Source organism: Passer domesticus, chromosome 7 (genome assembly GCF_036417665.1).
Source record: "Passer domesticus isolate bPasDom1 chromosome 7, bPasDom1.hap1, whole genome shotgun sequence".
In the NCBI taxonomy this organism is placed as follows: domain Eukaryota; kingdom Metazoa; phylum Chordata; class Aves; order Passeriformes; family Passeridae; genus Passer; species Passer domesticus.
The window spans coordinates 19,415,873-19,432,548 of NC_087480.1; the positions used below are offsets into that span (position 1 = coordinate 19,415,873).

Below are 16,676 nucleotides of genomic sequence, written 5' to 3' on the forward strand. Positions count from 1 at the left end.
TGGGGTGAAATGTGTGCAGTTTGGGGGTGGGCATTGCAATGGATTATCCAGTGTGGGCTGGTTAGCCAGATTAGGTTGCTTCGTGTGGGTTATCCCAAATGCACCGTCCCGGGTGGATCTGGTGTATGTAATCTCTGTGTTTCTCGTGCATCTCCCCGCCTCCCTCCGTGTCCTTTTCCCGCTCCTCGGCTGTGATCCCCCGCTCGGTGTCCCCCCTGCAAGGCGGCCCCGCGGCGCTCCCCGGGCCGGGGTCCCGCCGAGCCGCCACCGTCCGGTCAGTAGCTGCTCCTGCAGCCAAGAGAGCCGCGAATGCGCGTTGACCGAAAAAGGAGCTTTCTGCCTGCTGCCCCCCCTGGCCAAACTGCCGAGCTGCACGGGAACAGCTAAACTCGCGTGTGCGGGACCGCGGTGGGAGCCGCCTCCCGGTAAGGAACTGCGCTGCCGTCCCACGGACACGATGTCGGCGGCGCTCGGAGTGCAAAGCGCGGAACTGCGGAGCCGGTACCGTCGGAGCGCTGCTGCCCGACGTCTGAGTGCCTGGCGCCCGCGCGGGTACTGGAGTGCGGCGTGGCAGAGCACTGGGCGTGGGGCCGGGCGGTGGCAGCGGCAGATGAGGGATGAGGTCGCGGCAGCGGTGAGATGACAGAAAGCCTCAGCGAGTGCGGAAGAGCCGCCTCGAGGCCGCCCGGGATGGCGAGGAAGAAGCTGCAGCCCACCCGCCACAGCTCCCGGCCCGAGCGGAGGTGCCACATGCCGAGGCCAGAGCTGGGCGTCGCTCTGTGTGGCCAGAGCTCCCCTGAGCCCTGTTCGCCTTGTGCCGCTGCCCCTGCTCCAGCATCGCCCCTGAAACCTGCCCTGTGTCCACTAGCCGCCCCAAGCGGCAGGTGGACCGTCGAGGTGTCCCCCAGAAGCCCCTGCAGAAGGAGGGATTCATGCAAGGTATCTACAGTAATAATAGTTGCTGCTGCTTCTTTCCCTCTGCCAGAGGCCACAACTGAGTGTCAAAGTGTCCATTCTTCCCAGAAGCATCCCCAGGCGATGATGCCAGTGACTGCACACGCCTGGGGCTTGTGAGGGCCGTTAGTGTTATAGATACATATTATAATATTAGCTTTTCGCAAATATTTGAATGGATTCCATACGTGTGATGTTAAAGTAACTTTGTAATAAAGATACTGGTTTTGTTTGTGTTGTTAATTAATGTTATAAGTAAAAATGAAATATGCCCAATTTCAATAAAAAAAAAAGAATTTATTTTGCGACCGTAATACAGTCCCGACAGCCAACAATCAAATGGATGGCGTAACACCCCCGGGAAGTAAGCTGGGTGAACGTGGATATAACCTCTATAGCACCAAATCCTCTTTGTCCACCCTGGCTGCTCCGAGGCAGCGGTTCTTATACTCTTTAATTTGCCCGCAGCAGAGTCCTTTTTTTTCTTCTTAGAGTTCTTCATATTCAAGTTGGGTCCTTTCTTCGGTCCGGGCTGCACAAAGCCTTCATTGATTAATGTGCTTCCCCAATTCCTGGAATCTGGCATTGAGACCGGCAGGTGTTGATGGCTCTGGTTATCTCAGATAGGTATCTTGTCCGGGCCATCATCTCTTGGGTGTCACTGGACACATGCCTCCATGAATGCCCATCTCCTGTGCAGCCGAGGTTTCCTTTGCATGCAAAGGTTGTGGTGCCTCCTTGTCCATCTGCCGCGGTTTCGCCATCCTGGGGAAGAAATTCTTCCCCCCCCCCCCCCACCCCTTTCCTATGTACAGTTGGTTTGGTTTATATATTTTACACAACTTTATCTGCATGAATTACTAACTATATCCTTAGCAATTAAGCTTAGTGAAATAGCTGATATAAGTATGCTTGTGTTAAAATGCCTGCTTGGATGGGACAACATCCAGTGAACACAGGATGAGGACACCTGCTACAGATGTGCCAACTATCAGCACTCACCATCTGAAGGCAGTGTGGATCAAGGCCCAAAAGCAGGAGATAAGAATGGACTAAAACCACAACCAAGGAATACACATGCTCTGAAAAGGTGGAACTGAGGAGGAGCTGTGCTAAACAATTCTTGGAACATGTAAACTAGTTTGGGAAGAAGTTTACTATGCATAGGGGCTATGAATATGTAGCAGGCTGATGTAATAGACATGGGATATAAAGGGTGTTTCCAAACTAGCAGGCGTGGTCTTGGCTGAGTGCCAAGATGCACCCAGCCATAATAAGCTTTGCTCTATGGTCCTTGTCTCCTATGGCCCTTTATTAAACTTTAAATTTTCACAGGAGAGTGAACGTGTTTTTCACATTAGTGTCACTGAAACTGCAGGAAAAACAAAAACAACTCTCCTAAGTTTTTAGTGTTAGAGAATCAAGGCATCACTTTATTCTGGCCGGGATGTTGTTCTGGCCAGGATGTGCAAAAGAAATAATTTCATCCACACATTGCCCGGATTGTGCAGAGAAAATAATTCCATGACTCAGCTCTTTACTCGATTTTTCATGTATTTTATACAGTCAAAACCTATAGAAATTAATTGGTTCAATCTTCATAATTCCCATGTTGCGCAGTTCTTAATACTTGGTTTCCTATTGGATACGGATTTCTTCACCTTTGATGCTAATTAGGTTTTCATTCTTATCTCTGTTTTCCCAGACCGGGTGTCTCTCACTTCCTTTTGTGTATCTTCTGGGCTACTTCCAGTCCCTTGAGTTGTTAAGCTCATCAGACCTCACCTGGTGAACCATTCCTCTGAAAAGAAACTTCAATTCTCTTCTCCCTGGGCAAAGGTGAGCTAAACTGACTAAAGTTACATTAAAATTAAAACATTTTACATAAAAGATTGAAACTGTATATAATTTCCAATGGTAGTACTGGCTTTACTCCCTCCAGGGCATAGGTTGAAGAGGGACAGGATGAGTACTTACTGGCTCAGAGAGGTGCTGCTGTGGCAGAGACTGAAGAGGCCATAAAAAAGGCAAGGAAATAAAAATTGGAAGCCATCCGGCGCATCTCTCTGCAGGCAAGTGAAAGCCTGCCTCTCTGGGTGAGAAGGGGAAAGATGCATCCAAACTGGTAAATTTTCCTGGCAGTGCCAAGAATCATCCAAGAATCACAGCTGAGGTGAGCCCAAGGTCCTTGGGTCCTGTCTCTCCTCTTGTGTGTCTCAAGGCCTCTTTGCTTCTCTCCTGACCCCCTTTTTTTCACATGTTGCTGTGACTGCTTTATTTTGCTTCGTATATCTCTCTCTCCTTTTGTCTCTATTTTGTCTTGCTTCCTCTTCCTACGTGTGAGAAGCAGCTACTCACTTTTCATAGTTTAGAAGGTTTATTATACCTTATCAAAAATACAACAGAAGACTGAATAGAGAAGAAAAGGTTACGGTGCCGGGAGCAAAAGATTTTGCCTGCCGTGTGCTCTCTTTCCCACACAATGGAGATTCCCCTTTTTAACCCTTTAACCCCTCCCAAAGTTTTGTCCATCAACCCCTTCTTTGCTGTCCAGTGGCATAGATTTCTTCCTCAAATCCTGACTGGAGGTCAGATATCACCCTCGTGACAAGCCAGCCCTCCCAGATGTCCCAACACCAGCTGCCCCTTGATAGCAATGCAAGGGGGTAAAACATAAATATAAATCTATAAAACTTTTAACATACAGACATGATATTTGTCTATTGATTGTAAGAGTCAACCATTGCATTACTCATCTATCACACTACCACACTCCCTTTCCTTTTTCTGTGTGTTCTTCTGTGCAACACGAGTTCTGTCTCCTTTTTTCATCCTCTCTTCTGCAGCTTACAGCTGTTTTTTCCTTCTCCATCGATTTGTTCTGAGTTGAATCTGCCTCTTTTCTCCTCACAATTTATCTGGCCTGTTCTTTGGCATTTTTTTCCTCTCTGTACCTCTGTCTACTGCAGTGTGTTCCTGCATTCCTATCTGTTTCCCTACTTCCTTTTCTTTCTCTCTCTATCCTTTTGTTTTGCTAAATGTTGCTGTTTGTTTCAGTTGTGGATCTCACTTTGTGTTATAAATGACTAATATGATGGTTAGTTCTCACAATTAAGAGATGAATATTATGTGTATGTAAAGAGAAGTTTTATAGATGTGCAGTTATGTTATTTTTATATGTTCTCCCCATAAGTCTTCTTTCCCTTCACCCTTGTATTGTAGTTTTCAGAACCCAAGACATCCCTCTGGATGCCCTGGATGGCTCAAAATCCTGGCAGGGGCTTGGAGACCCTGGCAGGAAGCCAGACACTTAGGAATTTGATCTCAACCCATGGAGAAAATTACCAACTTAATATGAAGAATTACAAGTCACAAAAGTTTAAGTAGCATAACAGTAGTTGTCACAAGGTGAAAAGGTGGAATATTGAAGAATTTTACTATGGGGGTCTAGGGAGCAAGATGGAGGGATTTGGGTGTTGTCCTGATCTTCTCCCTTCTTCTTCCTAGCCTCCATCTTCTTGGTCATGGTGGTACTTTGGGATTGGTTTAGAGTAGAAAGTCACTGTCTAACATAGGTGAGAGGTATTGGAACATAACTGTAAATATTGAATACGTCGTTTATACTATAAAAGACAACACTAGCCCTGTGGGAGTGCAGAGTGTGCCTCAGACTGAGCTGCAGAACAGATCTCGGCAGGCCAGACAGAAAATGTTTTAGATAAGAAATAATAAACAACCTTGAGAATGACAGCTGAAGACTTCCGACTCCTTCTTCGACAGCTGGGCTGGGGAAAAGAGGCTTTTTAACACACCTTGGGGTTACCTTGACCAGAGGAGATCCCAAGAGTAGTCACTGGTTGGGGCATTTAAGGAGGGCAGGCTTGTTACTAGGAGGTGCAACCTGGCAACACCTAACCCCTAATCAAGTTGTTAGAAAGGGCTCTCCACCAATGGACAGCAGAGAAGGAATTGACTGAAAAGACTTTGGGAGGGGCCGAGAATATAAAAAGCAGAGCATCCATTTTCTAGACAAGCACATGGTCATGGAGACTGCTGGTTATGGAGACTTCCAGCGCTGTAATTTTTTCTTATTCAGTCCTTTGTTGTATTTTTGTTAAGGTTTAATAAACCTTTGAAATTTTAAAAGTGAGCATCATTTCTCACACTTTCCACTTCCACTTTTCTGTTCATTTATTAGTTTGATCCTTTTGCTGTTTCCCAACCCTGATATTTACTACTACACCGTTTGGCCCTGTTTTTTCTTGTGCTTCATATTTGTTATTCTCTGTTGCTCTCACTGTCTCTGTCCCAGCATCCTTCTCCCTTTCACAGTATCCCACTTTCTCACTCCTTGGTTTCTGTATTGGTCTGTTCTTCCTCCTGTTTTTTCTTCTTGCTCTGGCCTGCTGCCTGTTGCTGTCTTCTGTCTTCTTTTTTTTCCCCCCCGCATTGCTTGCTTCAGTCCTGTCATTCTTCTACTCTGTCTCAATGCTTATAAACATAGAGACAGATGGGTTTGTGAGAAACGAGGCTCACTTTTAAACTTGAAAGATTTTAAAGATTAAACCTTAACAAAATAAAACAAAGGACTGAATAAGGAAAAATTACAGCGCTGGGAGCACAGGACTAAACCGCCATGTCATTGCCCACAAAATGGCTGCTCTGTCTTTTATATGCTTGGTGTTGCATCAGCCAACCCTGGCCCCTCCTAAAAGTCTGCTAGTCAAATCTTCTTCACCATCCATTGGTGGAGACTTCTTCCTTGCAACTTGATTGGAGGTCAGGTTTTGACATGCCGCACCTCCTAGTAGAAGTCTGCCCTCCCTCTACATATTCCAAGGCTGTCTCTTGGCAACCACGCGGGGTGGGGGACGGGGACTATGGAGAGAAGGAAGGACATCCAAACAACAAATCTCAATAAAATAACTATACATCAATAAAACTTCTCTTAACATACACATAATATTAATTCCTTAATTGCAAGAGCCAGCCATTGCATTACCCATCTATAACAAGTTTATGCACAAGTGATTTTACAATGGTTGCAGAGTATTTTGAAGTTTATTTCCTTAGTGACTGGTAAGGAATGGACCTGAGCCATGAGTTGAAATGTGCTTACTGTCTGTATTCTCTGATGAGGGAATGCTCTAAGGAACTTGTCTGCTGGTAAAGATTAGGATTTGTTGGTCTGCACCTTCATTTGAAAATGTCTCTTGTGCCTTGAGATGCAGAATACAGAAGTATTACCCTTCCAAAGCTATCTGAAGATAATGAAGACTGTTGCATAAAATTTTTACTGGCATTTTGTTTTCTTTTGAGGGAAATCTGATACTCGTTTATGGATATTACTTATTATAATGGTGGATAATGAGATGATTGGCTCTCACAATTAAGGAATGAATATTGTGTGAATATTAAGAGAAGCTTTATTGATGTATAGTTATGTTACTGTAGTTTAAATGCCCTCTGTTCTCCCCATAGTTCCCTTTTCCTCCTCTCTGTGTTGTTGCCATCAGACAGCCTGGGTTGCCTAGGACAGGTAAAAAGGAGGCATACACATGTGCCCTTTCCATGGGGCAGTTTGGAATGAAAAACCTTGTTGCTAGCGGGGTGCGGCATGGCAACACCTGACCCTCCAGTCAAGTTACAAGAAAGCAGCCTCCACCAATAAACGACAAAGAAGAGTTGACTGGCAGACTTTAGGAGGGGCCAGGGTTGGCTGATGCAACCGCCACCCCCCCCCCCCCCCCCCCCCCCCCCCCCAGGGCTATAAAAGACTGAGCATCCATCTTGAAGATGAACCGGTGACATGGTAGGCAGCCATGAGGGCTGTTCTCAGGACTGTAATTTTTCATTATTTAGTGCTTTTGTGGAATTTTTGTTAAAGTTTAATAAACCTTTTAAAATTTTGAAAGTCAGCAGTTGTCTCTCACACTATTGCAGTAACAGTGGTCTGTGTGAAAATAATCACAGTATTGTGAAGTGCCTTGTACTGCTTTCCCCCCGCTTTTCTGCAGGGGAATAAACTTATACTTCAGTAGCAGTGTAACTGATTCCATGAAAAGTTCATGACTTTGGGAATGCTGGTAAAGTTAAAAGGTTCAGCCTCTTCCCTGTGGAGCTCATAGAATGAACAGCCTTACTTCTCTGTCAGGTTAATGTGTTGGTTATTTTAAGTATCAATAATTGCATTAATCTCCAACACACATACCCACGTATTGAGTTGATGCTGTGCGTTTCATGTGCTCAATTCAGATTTATTCCCTGAGGCTACTGATGAGTCAAGGCTTTTTTACTTTGATCCACAGAGGTGAAATATTCTGTCTGACAAGCTCTTGGGCTTTGGTAGCACTCGGCAATGCAGCTCGTTCCACAAATCATTGCTCTGATTTTTCACCCTGGCACAACTCAAGCCCAATCTGCCAGAAACAGCTCCTGTAGAGTTGCTATTCTGCTTCCTGTGTCCCTTTGTGCCTGAGACTTCCTGCTGGCTCTGTGGTCAGAGCAGTTCTCAGCCCAGCCCGGGCCTGTCAAGCAGGGCAATGCAGAAGTGCAGGTGGGCCTCCTTTTGTCTCAGCTGATGCCCTTCAGCAGTGTTTGCAGGTTAATGGGAGCTGGGAGACGCCTGCTGCTTCATGCCCAGTGTCTGGGAGGGGCTCAGTGTGCCATCACTACAGAGAGCCAAAGATGCTCAGGAACACTGGCTGATGTTCACAACAGCATATGACTGGTAGTGTTAGTGATTGATCTGGTACTTCTACAAGAAAAAAGTGTGAAAAACATGTTCACTCTCCTGTGAAAATTTAAAGAGTTTAATAAAAGGCAATAGGAGACAAAGACAGTAAAGCAAAGATTATGGCCAGGTGCATCTTGGCACTCAGCCAAAAGCACACCGTCACCTTTGGAGATGCCCCTTAAATACCTTTTCCATTACATCAACCTTGTGAAATATACCAGTCACTTGTTTTAAAATTTTAAATGTTTAATAGTAATAAAATGGTTATAAAAATAGTAATACAAATTAGAGCAATAAGAATTTGGACCGTCAGAGTTAGGACAATAAAGGACAATAAAAGCAAAGAATACGAACATTCAGATGCTTTCCTAAAAAAGCATGGCTCGCTACAAAGGATTAACTCTTAAAAACAATAGCCTCTTGCATATTCATACATCTCATACATGATTCAAAAATTCTTTTCAAACAAAGGGTGTTTTCTAGTTATGGTTCAACTTCCCCCCTTTCATCTTGTACATCATGGTCAGACTCCATGAAGTCTGCAAGTAGGCTAGTTCTTCATGATAAGGAGACAATAATTCTGTCTCTTTTGGATTTTAGTGTCTTGTTGCTGTTATCTCTGTGCGAAGAACTTCTTGATTATCTAATCTCTTTCTTGAGCTAGTTAAAAAGTATCTTACATAGCATAGTTTCTATTTTAACATTATTTTATAAACTAAATCTATATTTAACGCACTACTTAAGAAAATTAATACAGCATAACTTTCTAACATAACACATATAATATTAATTTTAATATTTGCGAAGACCCAATAATAAAATATGCATTTTCCACAACCTGTTACATATTCATATACCCTCATGCATATCCATAAACTAGTTTACATTTCCAGGAACTATTTTACATGGTGCCCCCTTGGGTCTGCCTTTTTAACGTATGTGTGTTTCTTGGCTGTAGTTTTGGCTCCCCCTTATCACTTCCAATTTGGGCCTTTGTCCATACTTTCTTCAGACTGCAGATGCTGATAGTTGGCATATCAATAGCAGGGTCCTCATTACATGTTCACTGGATAAGTTTTTGTTAATAGCAGAAATAAAAGCAAAATTATTTTAGCATTATGCATATAACATTCATCCTAGTATTTGCGAGAAGCCCACAACATAATATGTATTTATAATAAAAGCTTGGATCAGGAATTCTCACTGTGCTGTGACCTCTGCTCCCCTGCCCAGGGGCTACTCCTGTGACTTTGGGTGCACTCTTTTCCCCACCTTTCTGCCTGTGACCAGCTGCCTTTGGAAGCTTATCAGGAGCAAAAGTTCATTTGCCCAGCTGTGACTGGACAACTCTAGCAGTTTACTGCAGAGATTAGGTCAGTCTGTTGTTCTGATGCTTCATGGTTTAAAATCACTTCTGCTGTTCAAGCCAATGCTATGAATAAAGTGGACTTTCGTAGGCAGGGTTATGAATTGTTAATTATGTAATTTTATTCTGAATTGTTAATGAATGTAATATATTGTAATACCTAATTTATGTAATAAATGATGAAGTAATAGAAGTTAAATGTGCTGTAGTATAAATGTGTGCCCACTAGAGGGGGGTGGTGAGATCTGAGTGGGGAATTTTCTAGAAAGAGATGATAACATTAATATGAACTGTGATTGGAAAACTAGCCAGCCAACGAAGCCTCAGAATTCTAGAATGATTGGCCAGGAATGCACCATCTTATGGACCAACCACCAACCAGGAAAAGGACCAATCAACAAGTGGCTTGAAATCGCAGTACCTGGTGTCTTTCTGCGAAATCAGCTCCTGTCCAAGGAAACTCCCTGTCTTGCACACAGTTTGTTAGTTTGTATCTCTGACTTGCCGTGTAGACCCCAGACTTACCCTGAGGTCTTGTCTTCAGTTGTCTTGATTTTTAATAAACAGGTCCAAACCTTTTAAAAGATCTTGGCCTCATTTCATCTGTTTATATCAGCCACCATTGTAACACAGTGCAGAAATAGGTTTTCCATATGGCTGGCATGGACTTCTATCTGATAAAACCTTCTCTCTTTGCTCCTGAGCTGAGCACTAGCTCTGTTTGCAGCCTCTTCTAAGTAAGAAGAGGTATTGCAATGGTAATAGCAGGAGTGGATGGTGTGAATTCTAGTCTGGGAGGGTGGATTATTTTTCACAGTTGGTCAGTTCGTTTTGCACCAGTCAGCCCTGCTAGAACTTAAGATTCAGTGGCAAAAATAGAAAAGAAAACCTTCATGTTTGTATTTATCATCATTACTACACACCGAACAATTAAGTACGGTGTCACAGATGTTGGGGGTGGTGTCACAAACAGACGCAACACCTGCTCTCCTGCGTTCCAGTGTTGCCAGGAGCCAGGCCTGGCCCCTCACACCGAGACCTGGAGTGCAGCTTCCCTGAAGCTGGGACACTCTTTTCACACCCGCAGGGATCCCACAGGCTCTATGTCATCGCTGGGGCGGCCCGAGGCAGCGGAGCAGACTCTGCTCGTGGGGAACTTGGAGAGCCGGGTCAGGGAGGAGATCCTCTATGAGCTCTTCCTGCAGGTAGCAGATGGGTACCCTTCTATGTTGAAATGCTGTCCTAATGCTCGAGAAGAAAAATTCGACCAAGGGGATGTTCAGTTAGGAAAGCTGGACAAGATGCTCTCCAGAGGTCCCTTCAAATCCCAACCTTTCACTGACAGTGTAGAAACACAAAGGAGTTGAACCTGTTTGAAGCCCCAGTTTAATTCCTGCCTGTTTTCAAGATTAAACAGTAGTCTGCTGTATAATTGTAAACTGTAAATGTGAGCTTAAGAAGTTTATCTTATTAGACTGCATGAGTAATACAAGACAAATGTAAAAGTGATAAAGATGGTCTTAGAACACAGTTTTGCATTATTCTTCTGCATAATCTGCAGCAGCCATCCAACTGCCAGCTTTTATCTGTGTCTTTAGGTGATCCCAGTAACTTGTCTTTTTCCCTTGTTTTACCTTGTTTTCATTCCCTTTTGCTGCAACAGCCTATGTTTCTCATTGTAGTCTTGCCCTGTCATTGAAAATATCAAGTTCCATATTCCTGCTATGGCATAGTCCTGAACATGCATGCCTGATCTCTAGCTCTTCCCCTCCATCAAATGATGAGCAAGTATCTATTGCTACTTCTAAACTATTAATACTTGTATTTATGAACTGGAAGGTAACTTTTGCTATGGAGTCAGTAAATTATTCTTCCCCTTTGGGAAACTAATTATTATGGTGTGGTATTCTAAAAATAATAAAAATTCTGGTTATGAAAGATTAAACATGAACGGTGCTTGGTTCCCTTTAAACATTTCTGGAGCTGATTTTTGTTTGTAGAAGTCTCAGAATTTGAGCTTTGGGAATGTGGAGAGACATTTTCAAAGTAAGGAACTTACGGTTTCTGACTGTGGCTGAAGAGAAATAATTAAATATTCAAAACACAATGAAGTGTCAGTTTCTGCTAAATAATAGAAATTTCTTTCAGGCTGGACCATTAACCAAAGTGATGATTTGTGAGGACAAAGAAGGAAAACCTAAGTCTTTTGGATATGTCTGCTTTAAACACAGAGTATCAGTGCCTTATGCAAAAGCTCTGCTGGATGGAATCTGTTTGTATGGAAGACCAATTACCGTGCAGTACTGGAGAGGTATGATTTGTAGTCCTAATGGTAAAGTTTAAGTGTAAATGTTTAATTTTTTTTAACAACAGTTTTGAATCCTGAAGCATTTTACAAAGATAACAATTTATAGTTGGAAAATTAGTTTTTTTTGTTCAGAAACAAAGACTTCCTGTGGCTTTTGTATAGGGAAGGATTCAGTCTTTGTATATTTTTGTTTGCTAAGAAAATACAATATATTGGTTCAGAACATCATAACTTGCATGCTGTGTCAGACACTGCTGTATGGAAAACAGCAATCCAGGTTTTCATGCCAGATTACATTTAGGAATTGGGGTGTAACTTTGCCTTGCAGTATGACAGAAAAAATTGATTCAGTATGGCCAGCCACTGTTGAGCTCTTGGATAATTTGTAGCCTAAAGCCACAGAGTTATCAGTGCTTTTGTTTTCAAGGGAAGAGGTTGTAGTTCAAAGAATATATTATATTCTTAATTTTATCTATGTAAAATATGTTTATAAACTATGTATAGAATATATATAAAGTATGTATATAAAATATGTACATGTATGTATATATTATATATGTATATAAACCTTCGAGCAAGCCAGCCATCAGGCATCATTTGCAATCCAGACATTAAGGACTCATGTTCCTTCTGTGCCACTGCTCCCTTCAAAGGCTCTACAGAGCAGTTGCTGGGTTTAAGCAGAATATCTGTGGTTCTTAAAATCAGAAGCATCTCCTGTTTCTGTAACTGGGTGATGATGTTGTTCTTGTGTACTTCAACAACCCTGATTTGTGCTTCTGTAAGTGAAGAAATGAGAAGTGAACATTTTCAAGCTGTAAGATGCTATTGATTATCTGCCATAAAATGGCACCATACTTTTGTATACTACTTTAGATCTGCTAGCAGACTACAGATGACACAAAATACTTTCTGTGGTTTTTATCTGGTTAATTGAATTGTCATAACTGAATAGTCATTATGCTCTTGTCTTATTTCCAGGGAGTTCTCCCTCACCAGAACTAGACAGTTGTACAGATGGTTTTGAACACCATATTGACTTAGAGTCTCTTGCAGAAAGGTAACAAAGATCACCTGTGAATGAACTTTATGATCATAATTTTTAAAAAATCGTATAAAGAATGTGAGTTGATGTGGTAGAGCAATTTCGAGGTTTTTCATCAAAACAGCATCTTGTCATTGCATCCTTACTGAGGGAACAGGCTGCAGTTAATTTTAATGTTTGGTTGTTAAGTTTACCAGATGGTTAGTTAGATTCAATTTTCCATACTTTATTTGTTTCTGCAATATTCAGGACCATGAGAACATACTGAACCCTGGGTTTTGTACTAACAATGTTTTCAGTTGTTGGGGAACAAAATCTGACAAGTATTTTTTTAACCCCACCAAGTTTACACCTGCATTTTTTGTGTCTATCAGCACAAGCAGCTGTCATATACATATGAATGCACAGTTATAAACCTGTTATAATGGAAGTCTGAACACCCCAGATTCAGTATTTAAGCTGAACTCCCGTGGTGAAATCTAGTACCTTTTTGTGCATGTACATAGGAGGATTGCTCATTAATTAAGCATTTGGGTATATTTCATTTGTTTTATCTTTATTTTTCATGTCAGTCCTGTTGCTAGTATCTCAGTTGTCCTCTTGGATATTCATTCCCATTGCAGCCCAAAAGTTAAGTCTCAGTACTCTGATCAGCAATATGTGGTGGACATTCAGCCTTTGTACATTGGCTTGTTATTTCTTTAGGCATCAAGAGCTTTCTGGAAATTCTCCATTTCCTGTTACTCCTTTGTCAGTGAACAACAGTTTACTTCATGATCATCCTGGCTTTCAAGAGGTGGTGAGTTAGTGCTAGAAGTTAAAAAACTTGGGAGTGTTTTTATGAAGCTGAATGCATTTTGCACTTCTGCAAAAACGAGCACTTGCTTTAGGTCTCAAAATGTGCTATAAGCACAGTATTAGGACACTTCAGGATCCTCGAATAACAGGAATCTACCAAACCAAACTATTTTCTTCCTGCAAGAATATCTTAAAGGTATATAGCTTAAGAAAGCTAAAAATGGTGAAGTCTATGAAACTCTCTCCTGCACTGTGTTTCAAATGGTGGGACAAGTTGACCTCATTGGACAACAACCATGCAAGCAACAGCTTCTTCGCATATAGCTAATAGGGAAACCTCTTAGTTTTTCTCAATTCAGAAATGCCCAGCAGAAGTTTAAAATGTGCTAAAACCTAATCTAAAACTCAATGAATCACCAATGCCCAAGTTTGGGAAACAACAGTTTGAGGGTTTCTGGCCTAAACCTTCACATGCCTGTGTAGGTCTCTCCTTCATGATTTACTTTCACAGCAGTAGATGATGAAAACCCACACTTCACCTCTACAAGACTCTGGTGCATCAGACCATTATCACCCTAAATTTCTTCTGAGATATTCCACAAAGCAAGGAAACTGGTCTCTTCAGGTGGAAATCTGTTCATCAAACTTACTTCCCAAACACATCATGAAGCTTCTGAGTCTGATGAAGTCTGTGGACTGATAGGACTGAAGAAACCCAGCCTTTAACATGAGATACCAACTGTGGACAGTCCTGCTCACCGAGTCTGACTGGGGACTGGCCAGCACTTGGAGCTATAGAAGGGGGGCAGTCTGGATCAATTACCCTTGTTGGCTGCAGTCTGAGCAGGGAAATGGAGAGCATCTATTCTCCATCTATGGGGTGGGGGCCTGCCCTCCCATCTTCCCACACTGTGCCCTGAGAAGAGCTGGTACTTGTATGAACTTTCCCATCTCCTCTACTCCCTTTTGAAGGCTCAAATGCATCATCTTACCCTCTGTGCTTGCTGATGGACCTACTTCTCAGTAACAAGGCAGTAGACCAGCACACACAACCAACTTCATCCCATTTTCTGCTTGCCAGAGGATGGTATTGCAGTGTCTCACATGATAGTTTGTTGAAGCTTCAGCAGAAAGTGATCTCATCACGAGTATGCCTTAACAAATCTACCTCATCTTACCTTGGCAGGTTGCTCACTTGGGAGTCTTTCAATGTCCTTGTTGGAATGCTTTGTTCCACATTGACTTGAAAATTTGTTAAACCAGGTTTGAATAACTTGCAGGTGTGGATGCCTTTACAGTACCAACGGGCACTGCAGTTAAAAATATTTATCAAATAGAGATGAAGAAATTAAAGGAATACCATGTTTGTTTACCTTATGTGAGGACTAGCTGGCAATTTAACCTTAAATCAGGTTGTCGCTGTTCTAACTTTGTCATGAAAAATTTGTCTACTTTTCTGAACTATACTTCTTGTTGTCATAAAATAGCTTTACTCTCAAGCATTCTGTGTTATTTTATAGTTTGTCGGTATTTTAATTAAGTCACGATGCATGCAAAATGAATTCTTTAAAATTTCTTCTTCACAATGTAAACAACTCAAGTTTCTATTTCTCTAAATGTACCATGTTCTGGCATAGCAGTATAAAGTACAGAGTCCGATGGGTTAGCAATTTCTTTATTAGCAGTACCTTCACATTTATCCTTTTCTCCCTATCAGAATCAAGACTGCACGGAGTTATCCTGAATTTGCCACATCCAAGTGTCTGTGAAGTGCACCAAGCAGGATGAAAGAAATTGAAAATGGCAAAGTTGTGACAATGACTAGTACTGAAGATAATAAAAGGAGACAAAGACAGTGTGGCCAAAACTGGGGAAAAAAACCCCAAACCTGGAGAAAAAGACATATTAATACTACATATTTTTATTATTATATTTGCTTTCATCTTTGAACTTCATTAAAGAAGGAATGTTCCAGATTCATAGTATTTTTGAAATGCATTATGCATACCAACTTAGAATATCCTGAGTCAGAAGGGTCATGGAGTCCAGCTGGACTCGCACCCTCCATGTTGTCCCCCTTCCCATCCCCTCCTGATGGAGAAGGAAGACTTGTAGATCATCATCCGGCGAACGAGTCTCCCTTCTCCATCACCCTCCCAGCACACCAGCCCCCTGGGGAACAAGTTCTCCCCAAAACCCTACCAGAGCCCACTGAAACAGCAAGGTCTGGCTTTTGTGTCCCTTCTACACAGTTTGCCACAACTGAAAGGAGTCTGGCTGGTTCCGCTGTACTTGCAATGGCCCTTTAAGTAGATGAAAATTTCATGGGCCCAGCTACATCAACCTCTTGCCTTTACTTTCCTCAATAAAAGGCATTGATTTGAAATACATTCCCAGAATATTTAGTTGATGGTTGGAAAGGAGCTATGGAGATCATCTAGTCCAATCACCCCACCAGTGGAGGGTCACCTGGAGGTGACGCAGGAATGTGTCCAGGTAGGTTTTAGTCTTGAATGTCTCTGGAGGACGTCTAGTCCAATCACCCCACCAATGGAGGGTCATCTGGAGGTGATCATCTAGTCCAATCACCCCACCAATGGAGGGTCACCTGGAGGTGACGCAGGAATGTGTCCAGGTAGGTTTTAGTCTTGAATGTCTCTGGAGGACACTCCACAACCTCTCTGGGAAGCTGTCCCCATGCTCTGCCATCCTTAATGTAAAGAAGTTCTTCCTCATGTTAAGGTGAAGTTTGGTTGTTCATTACCACTGAAGTCAAACGCTGTCAGCTTGTGTAGCTATTTATACTTATAAGCAGGTAATCAGAATAACCACTGGTTTATAACAAGCAAAAGAGAGTTTACTTTATTGATTTTTTTTGGTAGCAGGAGAAGGACCACATTTTTGCAACATTTTTTTCAAGAATAGTTCAGTTCTACAGAAATAATTCTGCATTTAACAAGAATGAAAGTTCCACAAAAATGTGAAACAAATAATTGCTAATTGTGTGGAAGACCTGTCTTGCACTGTTGCAGCTGTCCTTACTCTTAAAATAATCTAAGCCTAATTAAAAAAACTCCGAACCCAGGAATAAACCATAACAAATTGTTTACTACTGAAATCTACAAAAACATTACCTGAGCAAACCACTTTGATAACAATAAGAGCTTATTTTTTGTCAATTGCTTTACAAAACTGGATCAAAATATGATGGTATATTGCAAAGCATGAAAATCAACACTAAAATGCTTTGTTATTTTTATTTCTGTGCAAAATATTAAATGGCTGAAACAAATGATAAATATGCCACCCCTAGAATTAAAAAAAAACCAAACAACAAATTAAATTATTAGATGGTGCATTAAGTGCAAAAGGCTGCTCCATGTGCTTAGATCTAGCTTTGGCTTCAATTTGGATTGAAGTAATGTCTAGAAATGCATCTCCTTTTTTCACTATGAGAACAGTCAGGCAT

General features: G+C 42.0%; 1 protein-coding gene and 1 long non-coding RNA gene across 2 annotated transcripts; one reads left to right on the forward strand and one right to left on the reverse strand.

Annotated features, from left to right (window-relative positions):
* Positions 1-2,815: 2,815 nt before the first annotated feature.
* LOC135304709 (uncharacterized) lies at positions 2,816-10,067 on the reverse strand. The gene is made up of 3 exons (XR_010365983.1): positions 9,582-10,067; positions 7,166-7,711; positions 2,816-3,287 (listed from the first exon to the last, which is right to left on the reverse strand). It is a non-coding gene; the product is annotated as an uncharacterized LOC135304709 (long non-coding RNA).
* On the forward strand, positions 10,061-15,183 carry RBM11 (RNA binding motif protein 11). The gene is made up of 5 exons (XM_064427419.1): positions 10,061-10,261; positions 11,205-11,367; positions 12,346-12,424; positions 13,115-13,208; positions 14,925-15,183. Exons 1-5 carry the CDS (start codon positions 10,160-10,162, stop codon positions 14,949-14,951), a joined length of 465 nt encoding a protein of 154 aa, XP_064283489.1. The 5' UTR covers positions 10,061-10,159; the 3' UTR covers positions 14,952-15,183.
* Positions 15,184-16,676: the final 1,493 nt, after the last annotated feature.

Coding starts and splice junctions, on each gene's coding strand:
- RBM11 (XM_064427419.1), top strand. CDS start 10,160: ATGTCATCGCTGGGGCGGCCCGAGGCAGCGGAGCAGACTCTGCTCGTG. Junction 10,262..11,204: donor TCTATGAGCTCTTCCTGCAG/GTAGCAGATGGG, acceptor AATTTCTTTCAG/GCTGGACCATTAACCAAAGT. Junction 11,368..12,345: donor TACCGTGCAGTACTGGAGAG/GTATGATTTGTA, acceptor TCTTATTTCCAG/GGAGTTCTCCCTCACCAGAA.